General features: G+C 47.8%; 1 protein-coding gene across 4 annotated transcripts in view; it reads left to right on the forward strand.

The window, feature by feature from the left end:
* The first annotated feature begins 763 nt into the window (after window positions 1–763).
* Window positions 764–14,304, forward strand: part of PSMD9 (proteasome 26S subunit, non-ATPase 9) — a 28,491-nt gene continuing 14,950 nt past the window's right edge. The window contains exons 1-3 of one of the 4 annotated variants that reach the window (XM_004054050.5): window positions 764–1,041; window positions 6,793–6,895; window positions 11,572–11,783. In XM_004054050.5, coding sequence (XP_004054098.2) covers window positions 904–1,041; window positions 6,793–6,895; window positions 11,572–11,783 — 453 coding nt within the window. In that variant the 5' untranslated portion in view covers window positions 764–903. The remainder of the gene's footprint in view (window positions 1,042–6,792; window positions 6,896–11,571; window positions 11,784–14,304) is intronic. The other 3 variants (XM_055358235.2, XR_010129440.1, XM_055358237.2) reach the window with 3 other exon arrangements.

Genomic DNA, 14,304 nt, shown 5'->3' on the forward strand with positions numbered 1-14,304 from the left:
ATTGTTTAGTTAAGCTGGGTTGGAATTTTGGCCTCACATTTTGCTAGTTGGGTAAATTGGTTATTGAGACGGTTTTCTCAGCTGTCAAATTGGGATGTAATAATCTAGCTTCATGAGGTTGTTGAATTAATATATGTAAGGCATTTAGAACAGCGTCTGGCACATTATAAGTATCAATAAATAAACACTGTTACCGTTATTATTATCACTACGATTTATAGAGGCCTTAACAGGAACATCCAGCACCTTCAACAGTATATGGCTCATAGGAATCATTCCATGAATATTTGTTAGCAGAAGGACAGCTCTATGAGATAGATTGCTATCAATTACTGCCCCATTTTACAGATGAGGAAACTGAGGCCCAGAGAAGCCAAGTAGTGACCTAGGGTCACACAGATTGCCGTTAAGTGGCAAGATACGGGGCGTGTACTCAGGCATATCGGATCTGTAAAGTGAGGGATAAGGAACCTTAATGTATTTTGTAAATCCTCCAGGGCTGTGTGGATGTGAAGAACTGAATTGGAGCGCCACGCAGCGGTTCTCTGGCGTACAGTATCCATCCATACAGTAGGCGCTCAATAAATGTCTGCTGCACGAATGAGAAAATGAGTCAGCTGGGGCGAGATCATCCCCTAGCGTTGGTGTGCAATTGCGTGGGGATCCATTGCTTCCGACGCTACTCCTGCCGGGTCACCACAGGCGCACGTGTTCCGTCAGGGCGCGGCTTCCGGTGACCCAGCTCCGCCCTAAGCCCCATCCCAAGCCCCGCCCCCTGACTGTTCTCGCGTTCGCGGACGGCTGTGGTGTTTTGGCGCATGGGCGGAGCCGTAGTTACGGTCTACTGGGGCGTCGTCCCTAGCCCGGGAGCCGGGTCTCTGGAGTCGCGGCCCGGGGTTCACGATGTCCGACGAGGAAGCGAGGCAGAGCGGAGGCTCCTCGCAGGCCGGCGTCGTGACTGTCAGCGACGTCCAGGAGCTGATGCGGCGCAAGGAGGAGATAGAAGCGCAGATCAAGGCCAACTATGACGTGCTGGAAAGCGTGAGCGTGGGTTCGGGGCGCCCCAAGTCGCCTAACCCGGCCCGGAGTCCCTGGGGTACTGGGATGCCAGGGCGGCCTCAGTTTGGGCGCTCCGCAACGGATCTCCCTGGGAGGCCCAAGGCGCCGCAAGTGCGGCCTCTGTCGGCACAAGAAGGCAGGCAAAGAACTTTAGCAACTGAAGAGTTAGCCATATTGATATCCAGCAAGAGTTTATGGAGCCCTACTGTGTGCTAGGCGCTGGTTTAAGTGCTGTGCATTGTTGAGTTAATTTAATCCTTGCAACAACCCTTTGAGATGGATGCTGTTACTCTTTCCATTTTAGGGAGGGGGAAACAGGTGTTACTTGGTGATTAAACAGCTGTCATGTGCCTCGCTGACTGCCTTATCTTAATTTTGTACTTTTTGTAAAGACAGAGTCTCGCTATGTTGCCCAGGTTGGTATCGAACTCATGGCCTCAAGCGATCCTTCCACCTCGGCCTTTCAAAGTGCTGGGATTACAGGCGTGAGCTACTGCACCCGGCATTTGCTGATTGTATCGTGAATTCTTAAACTTCAGTGTGTATATGAATTACCTGGGGATCTTATTAAAATGCAGATTTTGTTTGAGGCAAGGGAGCAGATTCTGCATTTGTAGCAAACTCCCAGCAATGCTGATGCTAGTGGTCTAAGGACCGAACTTTGAGTTACAAATAAGGCTTATCATCCTTATTGCATAAGGAGGAAACTGAGGCCCAGAGTGGGGCAAACGCCTATCTAAGGTCATGTAGTTCGGAAGTGGCAGTGGTGGGTCTGGCTCAAAAGCTGATGCAGGTTTTCTTATGCCATCTAGTGTAAAATCACAGATCAGTTTGCAGAGGAAGATGCAATTAATTATGCCCAAGTAGGGTGGGATGGAATGCATTTTAGGTGATGTAAGATGAAGTTTCTTTTTTTTTTTGTCTGAGACGGAGTCTCGCTTTGTCACCCAGGCTGGAGTGCAGTGGCTCAATCTCGGCTCACTGCAGCCTCTGCCTCCTGGGTTCAAGTGATTCTCCTGCCTCAGCCTCCCGAGTAGTAGGGATTACAGGCGAGCGCCAGTACGCCAGGCTAATTTTTTATTTTAAGTAAAGGCAGGGTTTCACCATGTTGGTCAGGCCGGTGTTGGATTCCTGACCTCAGGTGATCCGCCCACCTTGGCCTCCCCAAGTGCTGGGATTACAGGTGTGAGCCACCGCGTCCGGCCATAAGATGAAGTTTCATACGGAGGGCCAGAGAACCATTTTACTGGGTGCTGACTATATGCTCAAAGTGGGATTCAGACTTCAGGTCTGTTACATTCAGAACCTGTGCTTTCAAGCAAATTACCAGCAATTTCTCAAACTTTAGTTTACTTTCTACCACATGCAGTATACTATATGCATATACCACTTGTGTTATTCCTTTGATATTTTTATTTAAATAGATCTACTTTTAATCTTATATAAATGTATTATTATTGTTATTATTATTATTGAGACAGGGTCTCGCTCTGTTGCCCAGGCTGGAGTTCAGTGGCACCATCTTGGTTCACTGCAGCCTCAATCTCCTGGTGTCAAGCAATCCTCCCACCTCAGCCTCCCAAGTAGCTGAGACTGCAGGTACATGCCACCACGCCCAGCTAATTTTTGTATTTTTTGTAGCTACGGGGTCTCACTATGTTGCTTGCTCAGACTGGTCTGAAACTCCTGGGCTCAAGCAGTCCTCCTGCCTCTGCCTCCCAAAGTGTTGGGGTTACAGGCATGAGCCACAGTGCCTTGTCCATAAATGTATTTTAAAAGGAAATTTCAAAACTCCGCTGCATATGGAAAATGATAATCTCTTGTCTTAAATATAAGGTCAGATGCTTTGCATGTTGATACGGCATGTTGGTTGCTTCTGGCTAGCTGCTGTTGCTTGCTGAAAGCTTTCAGCCTGAAACCGTGCTCTGTATTTGTTTTTAAAAAGTGGGTTTGGGCCGGGCGTGGTGGCTCACGCCTGTAATCCCAGCACTTTGGGAGGCCGAGGCGGGTGGATCACCTGAGGCCAGGATGGTCTCGATCTCCTGACCTCGTGATCCGCCCACCTCGGCCTCCCAAAGTGCTGGGATTACAGGCTTGAGCCACCGTGCCAGGCCTACAAAAAAATTTTTTTAAAAATTAGTTGGGCGTGGTGGTGCATGCCTGTAGTCCTAGCTACTTGGGAGGCTGAGGCAGGAGGATTGCTTGAACCCTGAATGTTGAGGCTGCAAGGAGCTACAATTGCACCACTGCACTCTCTTGTGGGTGACAGAGTGAGATGCTGTCTCTTTAAAAAAAAAAAAAAAAAAAAGGCCGGGTGCAGTGGCTCATGCTTGTAATCCCAGCACTTTGGGAGGCCGAGGCGGGCGGATCACGAGGTCAGGAGATCGAGACCATCCTGGCTAACACGGTGAAACCCCGTCTCTACTAAAAATACAAAAAATTAGCTGGACGTGGTGGCCAGCGCCTGTAGTCCCAGCTACTGTGGAGGCTGAGGCAGGAGAATGGCCTGAACCCAGGAGGTGGAGCTTGCAGTGAGCCAAGATTGCGCCACTGCACTTCAGTCTGGGTGACAGAGCGAGACTCTGTCTCAAGAAAAAAAAAAAAAAAAAAAAAGACTGGGCATGGTGGCTCACGTCTGTAATCCCACACTTTGGAAGGCCGAGGCGTGTGGATCGCTTGAGGTCAGGAGTCCAAGACCAGCCTGGCCAACATGGTGAAACCCCGTCTCAACGAAAAATACAAAAATTAGCCAGGTGTGGTGGTACACATCTATAATCCCAGCTACCCGGGAGGCTGATGCAAGAGAATCACTTGAACCTGGGAGGTGGAGGTTGCAGTGAACCAAGACTGCACCACGACACTCCAGCCTGGGTGACAGAGATTCCATCTCAAAAAAAAAAAAAAAAAAAAAAAGAAGTGGACAGCTAAAACTATAAATCTCGTATAATAAAGCATAGGAGTAAATCTTCATGACCTTGGATTAGGCAAAGCCTTTTTAGATATGGCACCAAAAACACAAGCTACAAAAGAAAAAATGATAAGTTGGACTTCAACATTTAAAACTGTGTTTCAAAGGGCATAGTAAAATGAAAAGATAAGCTCCAGAATGGGAGAAAATATTTGCATATCATTTCTCTGATAAGAGGATAGTATCTAGACTATAATAAGAGTTCTTACACGTCAATAATAAAAAGACAGTCAATTAGAAGACAGGGAAAGGATCTGAATAAACATTTCTCCAAAGAAAATATGGTCAATACAAATGGTCAATGGCCAGGCGTGGTGGCTCATGCCTGTAATCCCAGGACTTTGGGAGTCTGAGGCAGGAGGATCACTTGAGGCCAGTGGTTTGAGACTAGCCTGGGCAACACAGTTAGAGCCTATCTTTACAAAAAATTCAAAATTAAAGGCCGGGCATGGTGGCTCATGCCTGTAATCCCAGCACTTTGGGAGGCCGAGGCTGGCAGATCACGAGGTCAGGAGATCGAGACCATCCTGGTTAACACGGTGAAACCCCGTCTCTACTAAAAATACAAAAAAAATAGCCGGGTGTGGTGGCAGACGCCTGTAGTCCCAGCTACTTGGGAGGCTGAGGCAGGAGAATGGCCTGAACCCAGGAGGCGGAGCTTGCAGTGAGCCAAGATCTCGCCACTGTACTCTAGCCTGGGCAACAGAGCGAGACTCTGTCTTTAAAAAAAAAAAATTAAAAATTAAAAATTAGCCAGGTGTGATGACATGTGCCTGTGGTCCCAGCTACTTAGGAGGCTGAGACAGATCGCTTGAACCCAGGAGTTTAAGGTGGCAGTGAGCTATGAACACACCACTGCACCCGATCCTGGGCAACAGAAGATCTTGTCTCAAACCAATACAAACATAAAAGCCATTACCTTTTACACTTTACATCGGTCAGTTATATGGTATCTGAATTATATCTCAATAAAACTGTTATAAAAACAGAGGGTCCTAGAGATAGCAAGTAACTGGGGTGTTGCAGAGACCAGCACCAAATGGACACTTTTGCCTTGACAATTGCAGGATTGTAGAGAATTGGGAGAGGAATATGTATTTTTGATTCAGGGTTATTTAATGCCCTGTGTGTGAGCTGCTAGTGTTATGGATCCCATCCTTTGAGAAGCATTATCCAATGTGATATTGATTCTCAAAGGCTGGTTAACCCTTAACCACTGCGGGAAGGCAGGAACAGATACAGGTTTTTAGCCCCTGGCGCATTTCTGCAGTGTCACGGCGAGTCCTGTGTTAGGGGAGTGTGGAGAACTATCTCCCTGTGCAGTGGACAGTAGGTTTGGGTGTGACCCGGAGGCTTCCAGAGAGAAAGCGAGCAAAATGAACAGAATCCCTCTTCTCAGTGCCTGTGTACACTGGCAGCTTGTCCCTGGATTGACTAATCCTTACAGCCACTATTTATGACTTCTGCGCATAGTCGTTTTCTGAGGCCACCTTAACACCACAGAGTTGGTGACTTAAAACAGGAATTTACTTTGTCCCAGCTCTGGAGGCCAGAAGTCTGAAATCAAGGTGTCAGCAGGGTTGGCTCCTTCTGCAGGCTCTGAGAGAGAAGCTCCCAAGCCTTTCTCCTGGCCTCTGGTGACTGCCGGTGGTCCTTGGCTTACAGCTGTGTCACTTGAACCTCTGCCTGCATCTTCATGTGGCCTTCCTCCTGTGTCTGTCCCACACCTACCTCTGCCTTTCTTTTATGAGGACACCAGCCACCAGATGAGCTTATCTCGAGATCCTTAACATAATTACATCTACAAAGACTCTTTTTCAAATAAAGTCATATTTACAGGTTCTGGGGGTTAGCTCGTGGTTAACTGTTTTTGGGGGCCGCTCTTCAACCCACTATGCTGTGTATGCGCGTGGCATGTGCTGAGTACTCTGCAGGTCAGCTCATTAGTTCTTGGAGCAGGTAGGGAGGGAGGCGAGTGCTCCTATTCCCATTTTATAATTGAGGAAGCTGAGGCTTAGAGAGGAGAAGGTCTCAGCTAAGGATGCCCAGCTTGTACATGGCAGAGTTGAGATTCAAATTAAAGTCTAACCAATTGCAAAGCCCCTCTCCTGAACCATGTGACTGGTTTCACTGCTTTTGTGTACTCTCCTCTGACTCATGTTAAAAAAAAAAAAAAAAAAGTGTTGTTTTGAATAAAGAATACATTCCCATAGGCAAAATTCAAAACCTACAGAGGGGTATAAAATGGACTGTCTCTCTCCCTGCCCTGTCACCTAGCCACCCAGTTCTTCTCCCCGGAGGCAGCTGGTGCTATCAGTTTCCTTCTTCAGATCTTTTTATTTTCAGAAGAATCAAAGCCCTGCCACAGCTGGGTGCTGTCTGGGCTTTTCACTCCCCTCTAGCTTCCAGGGCCAGCAGCCAGGTGTCAGCCACCTGTGGGAAGGAGGGTGTGAAGGAGTGGAGGAAGAGGCTGGCCTTGGGGATGATGCTCAAAGGAGTCTTTGGTTTTATCGGCACTGTTTTAACTTCAAAAAAGAATGGATTCATGCATTACTTGCGTCGTTAAAAATAAAAAATGAAAAACACAGTGCCCACCCCAGGGTGGTTGTGAGGGCATGAGTAGAGCCCCTGGTGTAAGTGATCAGTATGTGGCAGTTTTCATTACTGTCACCTTTATTATGACTTCAGAGGAGAAGGGTCTGGGGAAAGACATCCTGGGGACATTACATCCATGAGCACCTTTTAACCACGTTTCTTTCCTCCAGCAAAAAGGCATTGGGATGAACGAGCCGCTGGTGGACTGTGAGGGCTACCCCCGGTCAGACGTGGACCTGTACCAAGTCCGCACCGCCAGGCACAACATCATATGTGAGTGGCCCTCTTAGAAGACTTTCCCCACCTTGTGGTGGGAAGGTGTTAAAGGCATACAAATAAAACCAACTATCTGTATTATCTACTGCCTTCTCTTCTGCCTTGATGGGATTGTCTTGTCCCCATCCAAGGACTGAGAACCAAGGGAATGGGCTAGACTCTAAGGTTCTGTATTTCTGGTTTCATTTTCTCTCTCTCTCTCTCTCTCTCTCTTTTTTTTGAGTCAGGGTCTTGCTCTGTCTTCCAGGCTGGAGTGCAGTGATGCTAACATGACTCACTGCAGTCTCAACCCCCCAGGCTCCAAGTGCTCCTTCTGCCTCAGCCTCCCAAGTAGCTGGGACTATAGGCATGTGTCGCTGTGCCTGGCTAATTTTTTTTAGTAGAGACAAGTCTCACTAAGTGGCCCCAGGTGAGTCTTGAACTCCTGGACCCAAGTGGTCCTCCTGCCTTGGCCTTCCAAGGTGCTGATTGTTTTTAATTAAAGAGGTAGCAGAGAGTACAGATTGGATAGTATATTTGTTTTCTGTTTCTGCCATAACAAATGACGTGATTTGTTTTCAATTAAAGAGCTAGCAGAGAGTACAGATTGGATAGTATATTTGTTTCTGTTTCTGCCATAACAAATGACCACAGACTTAGTAGCTGGAGATAAGAAGTCCAGATGGGTCTCACTGGACTAAAATCAAGGTGTTGGCAGGGCTGGCTCCTTCTGGAGGATCTAGGGGAGAACCTGTTCCTGGTCTTTTCTGGTTTCCAAAGGCTGCCCACCGTCCTTGGCTCATGGCTTCGTCCATCTACACAGCCAGCAATCGCATTTCCCTCCCTCTGATTCTGTCATAACATCTCTTTCTCTCACTCTCCTGCCTCCCTCTTTCACCTATAAAGACCTCTGTGATGACACCAGGCCCACCTGGATAATCCAGGATCATGTCCAAATCTTAAGGTCCTTAATCACATCTGCAGAGCCTCTTTTGCCATGTAAGGTGGCATATTCCCAGCTTCTAGGGGCTAGGATGTGGATGTGTTGGGGGCCATTATCCATTCAGCCATAGGTAGGCAACCGTCTCCACCACAGAGTCCTATTAGCATTTATCCTCCACATTTTTCACTTACTAACTCCTCTTTAATCTGTTTGAATCTTGATTCCATCTGCATCACATCTTATTTATTTATTTATTTTTTGAGACAGAGTCTCACTCTGTCACCCAGGTTGGAGTGCAGTGGCACGATCTTGGCTCACTGCAACCTCCACCTCCCGAGTGACAGAGCAAGAGACCATCTCAAAAAAAAAAAAAAAAATCTGTTTGAGCAATTCCTTATTGGTCTTTTTTTGAAAAATCTGTTCTCGGCCAGGTGCAGTGGCTCATGCCTGTAATCCCAGCACTTTGGGAAGCCAAGGTGGGCAGATCACCTGAGGTCAGGAGTTTGAGTCTAGCCTGACCAACATGGCAAAATCCTGTCTGTACTAAAAATAGAAAAATTAACTGGATGTGGTGGCACATGCCTGTAATTCCAGCTACTCGGGAGGCTGAGACAGGAGAATCACTTGAACCCAGGAGGCAGAGGTTGCAAAGAGCCGAGATTACACAACTGCACTCCACCCTGGGTGACAGAGCAAACAAAACTCTGTCTCAAAAAAAAAAAAAGAAAGAAAATCTATTCTCAAAATAGGCCTTTTTAAAGAACAGTTATAGATTTACATAAAAATTGGAAAATAATGGCTGGGTGCGGTGGCTCACGCCTGTAATCCCAGCACACTGGGAGGCCGAGGTGGGCAGATCACCTGAGGTCGGGAGTTCGAGACCAGCCTGACCAACATGGAGAAACCCTGTCTCTACTAAAAATACAAAATTAGCCGGGCATGGTGGCACGAACCTGTAATCCCAGCTACTCAGGAGGTTGAGGCAGGAGAATCACTTGAACCCAGGAGGCGGAGGTTGCCGTGAGCCGAGATTGTGCCATTGCGCTCCAGCCTGGGCAACAAGAGTGAAACTCTGTCTCAAAAAAAAAAAAAAAGAAAGAAAGAAAAAAAAATTGGAAAATAATGCGTAGGTCCTTTGGCTTCTGTATGTAATCTCCCGTGTTGTTAACAGCATATATACACATACGTGTGTATATATCTACACATACATGTAAATATATACACACATACATGTGTATATATGTAAAATATACACATGCGTGTATATATGCAAAATACACATATGAGTGAATGACTCAGGCTGGGTGTAACCAAGATTTCACTTTTCTCTGAAATCCTCTAGAAGGAAAAATGCTGCATAAGCTGGGCACAGAGGCTCATGCCTGTAATCCCAGCACTTTGGGAGGCTGAGGCCTCCCAAATATATACACATGTGTATACACACAGGTTCAAGTGATTCTCCAGCCTTAGCTTCCCAAGTAGCTGGGATTACAGGTGCCCACCATCACACCCGACTAATTTTTTTTTTTTTTTGAAATGGAATCTTGCTTAGCCACCTAGGCTGGAGTGCAGTGGCACGATCTCGGCTCACTCACTGCACTCACCATCTCCCGGGTTCAAGTGATTCTCCCATCTCACCCTCCCAAGTAGCTGAGATTACAGGCATCCGCCATCATGCCCGGCTAATTTTTATATTTTAGTAGAGACAGGGTTTCACCATGTTGGCCAGGCTGGTCTTGAACTCCTGACCTCAGGTGATCCGCCCGCCTCGGCCTCGACAGGCGTGAGCCACCATGCCTGGCCTAATTTTTTAGTAGTATTTTTTTAGTAGAGACGGGATTTCACCATGTTGGCCAGGCTGGTCTCGAACTCCTGACCTCAGGTGATCTGCCCGCCTCGGCCTCACAAAGTGCTGGGATTACAGGCATGAGCCACCGTGCCCGGCCAACAGCTTATGTTAATATGGTATGTTTGTTATAATTGCAAATTTGTTTTTTGAAATACACTGCAGAAACATTTTGTACTGAAAAAAACCCTTTCAACATTTTGATTAGAATTGTAATATGTTGTAAATAGTCGTTCGTTCCATTCCCCAACAGCTGTGTATTGAGCACTTCCCTGTGCCAGGCATTGCAGAGTCTAGGGATGCTGTGGACCTCACTGGGGGAGGGCTTTTCTAGTGAAAGTGACCATGTATTATGTAAGTCTGCCTCCCAAGTGCATGTCTCCACTTGTTCAGATCTGGGTTCTTTTCCCACATCTGCTCCTGTGGGTTGAGAACTTGAATCCCTTCACGACTGAGGGTCTTGCCTTTGCTCCAAAGTGACAGTGGCAGAGGAGGCAGGTCAGGTAGTACCGCAATCCCACTGACAGGCACAAGGTATCAAAATACCAGCTGCTGTGCTGGCGTGGCCTGCAGATTGCCATGGTGGTTCGCAACATTTTGAATTAGCTATCTGTACTGAAAAATCAGAGAATTTCACTTCAAAGATCCCAATTTTCAGCTTTTCTGGAAAAATCAAAGATTTTGTAACATTGGGTCTTCCTCCCAAACCCAGCCAATTGGCAAGAGCCCTGTAGCAGGGGTGCCCTTTGGCCACCTCTCTGTGGACTCCCTCTCCTGGACTGAATGTCTCCAGGATTACTAGGCTTATGCAGCACTTTTTTTTTTTTTTTTGAGACGAAGTCTTGCTTTGTCGCCAGGCTGGAGGGCAGTGGTGCGATCTCGGCTCACTGCAACCTCCACCTCCTGGGTTCAAGTAATTCTCCTGCTTCAGCCTCCCAAGTAGCTGGGATTACAGGCACCCGTCACCACGCCCAGCTAATTTTTGTTTTTGTTTTGTTTTGTTTTGTTTTTGAGACGGAGTCTTGCTCTGTTGCCCAGGCTAGAGTGCAGTGGCGCAATCTCGGCTCACTGCAATCTCCGCCTCCCTGGTTCACGCCAATCTCCTGCCTCAGCCTCCCGAGTAGCTGGGACTACAGGTGCGTGTCATCATGCCCGGCTAATTTTTGTATTTTTAGTAGAGACGGGGTTTCACCGTGTTAGCCAGGATGGTCTCCATCTCCTGACCTCGTGATCCGGCCACCTCGGCTTCCCAAAGTTCTGGGATTACAGGCGTGAGCCACCACGTCCGGCCTAATTTTTGTATTTTTTAGTAGAGACAGGGTTTCACCATGTTGGCAAGGTGATTGCGATCTCTTGACCTCATAATCTGCCTGCCTCGGCCTCCCAAAGTGCTGGGATTACAGGCGTGAGCCTCTGTGCCCGGCTTATGCAGCATTTTTCCTTCTAGAGGATTTCAGAGAAAAGTGAAATCTTGATTACACCCAGCCTGAGTCATTCATTCACATGATCACAGCGCTGGCCCCTCATATATATGCCTTTGAGTTCATGGCTGTGGATTCAGCTGGTTGTTACCTTCCTTCTGCTCACCTCTCAGGGCTCACCCGAGACAGCACTGCCTTCAGGAAGCCTTCCCTCATCTCCTAGACTAGCGAGGGCAGACTTCCCTGCTGGCCAGGCCTCCCTGCAGTCATCACATGTTATTGTAATTACTTATTCTGGAGCTGCTCCTTGCAGGACTGAATGCTCCATGAGGGAATGTCCTCTGTCTTGGTCAGAGACTCCTCCTCGCCTCTAGCTCCACATCTGGCATGTAATAAGCACTTGTTAACTCTTCAGTGAATAAACGTAGGAGTCTTGTGTCCTCCACTGTCTTCCTTGGCCCCTGATGTGTGGTTCTCATCCCAGGCCTGCAGAATGATCACAAGGCAGTGATGAAGCAAGTGGAGGAGGCCCTGCACCAGCTGCACGCTCGCGACAAGGAGAAGCAGGCCCGGGACATGGCTGAGGCCCACAAAGAGGCCATGAGCCGCAAACTGGGTCAGAGTGAGAGCCAGGGCCCTCCACAGGCCTTCGCCAAAGTGAACAGCATCAGCCCCGGCTCCCCAGCCAGCATCGCGGTAATCCAGGGGTTGGCCACTCAAGTCCATGCCCAGGGGACACTGTGGGTCAGGTAGCCTTCGGGGATGTGGAAAGACAGACTAGTTCTCTCCGTGCTGCGGTGCGGAGTTCAGTTACTCATTTAACAAACACTGACTGAGGCCTGTCGTGTATCCAGCCCTGTGCTGGGGGCAGAGTTTTAGAGAGGGGTCAGCCTCGGCTGCCCACTACATTGGTGGGGGAGTGACCTCTTCCAAGTGACAGAAGATGATAAATGTCCCAAGAGAGGGAGAGGATCTCTTCTTGGGGCTCATTTTAGCTGGGCACTGAATGATGAAAATGAGAATGGCATCTTGCCAAATGAGTTATGCATCTTATGTGGTGTCTTAAAAAAAAAAACATTAGGCTGGGCACAGTGGCTCATGCCTGTAATTCCAGCACTTGAGAAGGCTGAGGCTACTTGGAAAGCTGAGATGGGAGGATCACTTGGGCTCAGGAAGTCGAGGTTGCAGTGAGCTGCGACTGTGCCACTGCACTCCAGCCTGGGTGACAGAGTGAGACCTTGTCTTAAAAAAAATTTTTTTTTGACCGGGAGCATTGGCTCATGCCTGTAATCCCAGCATGTTGGGAGGCCGAGGCTGGTGGATCACTTGAGGTCAGGAGTTCGAGACCAACCTGGCCAACATGGCGAAACCCCGTCTCTACTAAAAATACGAAAATCATGCCACTGCACTCCAGCCTGGGCAACAGAGTGAGACTCCGTCTCAAAAAAAAAAAAAAAATTTACCCATTTAAAGTCCGTATACAGTTTAGTGTCTTTTGGTGTATTCACAGAGCTATGCATTACCACAATCAATTTTATTTCTATTTTAAAAATTTGCAGCCAGGTGCAGTGGCTCACGCCTGTAATCCCAGCACTTTGGGAGGCTTAGGAGGGCGATCACCTTATGTCAGGAGTTCAAGACCAGCCTGGCCAACATGGTGAAACCCCATCTCTACTAAAAATACAAACATTAGCCAGGTGTGGTGACGTGTGCCTGTAATCCCAGCTACTCGGGAGGCTGAGGCAGGAGAATCGCATGAACCCAGGAGGTGGAGGTTGCAGTGAGCGGAGATCGTGCCACTACACTCCAGCCTGGGCGACAGAGTGAGACTCTGTCTAAAAAAAAAAAAAAAAAAAAATAGAGATGGGGTTTCGCTCTGTTGCGTAGGTTGGTCTCCACCTCCTGGGCTCAAGTGATTCTACCACCTTGGCCTCCCAAAATGCTAGGATTATAGGCATGAGCCACCATGCCCAGCCATAATCAATTTCAGAACATTGTCATTGTCTTGTAAAGAAACTCTGTAGTGATTTGCCATCACTTCCCAATCCCCCAGCTCCCCGCACCCAGTTATCTACTTTCTGTCTCTATGTATTTGTCTATTCTGGACATTTCCTATAAGTTGAATCATATAATATGTGACCTTTTATGACTGGCTTCTTTCACTTAGCAAATTTTCAAGTCATCTGTATTGAGCATGGATCAGTGCTTCATTTCTTTACAGACAGGGTCTCACTCTGTCACCCAGACTTCAGTGCCATGGTGCCATCATAGCTCACTACAACCTCAAACTCGCAGAGTCAAGTGATCCTCCTGCCTCAGCCTCCCAAGCAGCTAGGACTGTAGGCACATGTAACCATGCCTGGTTAATTTTTTATTTCCTTTTTTTTTTAGAGATGGGTTCTCACTATGTTGCCCAGGCTGGTCTTGAACTCCTGGCCTCAAGCGATCCTCCTTCCTTGGCCTCCCAAAGTGCTAGAATTACAGGCATGAGCTGTCATGCCTGGCCCTTCATTCCTTCTTTTTTTTTTTTTTGAGACGGAGTCTCGCTCTGTCGCCCAGGCTGGAGTGCAGTGGCACGATCTCGGCTCACTGCCTCCCAGGTTCACGCCATTCTCCTGCCTCAGCCTCCCGAGTAGCTGGGACTACAGGCGCCTGCCACCACGTCCAGCTAATTTTTATTTTTTGTATTTTTAGTAGAGACAGGGTTTCACCGTGTTAGCCAGGGTGGTCTCGATCTCCTGACCTCGTGATCCGCCCACCTCAGCCTCCCAAAGTGCTGGGATTACAGGCGTGAGCCACCGTGCCTGGCCCTTCATTCCTTTTTATGGCCAAATAATATTCCACTGCCTGGATATATCATATTTTATTTATCCATTTGTCAGTTAATGGACATTTGAATTGTTACCACTTTTTGGCTATTACGAAGCATGTTGCTGCGAACATTCTTGTACAGTTTTTTTGTGGAGATGTAGTTAAATTTAATTCCACAGCCACTTCTGGGATAGGTCCTAATCTGTACTCATTTCATCCTCGAGGAAAAGCCTTGCAGACCTGAAGTAACTTGTGTCAGGACACATAGTTCCTGCCAGGTGGAATGGGGTCCTAAACCCTGGTCCTACCAGTCTTCTTTAATGGTCACAAGTCTGTAAGTTACACAGAAGCTCCCTATCATTCACTACCCCATCTACAGCATCTAACCCAGTGCCAGTTGGCCCAC

This window comes from Gorilla gorilla, chromosome 10 (genome assembly GCF_029281585.2).
Source record: "Gorilla gorilla gorilla isolate KB3781 chromosome 10, NHGRI_mGorGor1-v2.1_pri, whole genome shotgun sequence".
NCBI lineage: Eukaryota > Metazoa > Chordata > Mammalia > Primates > Hominidae > Gorilla > Gorilla gorilla.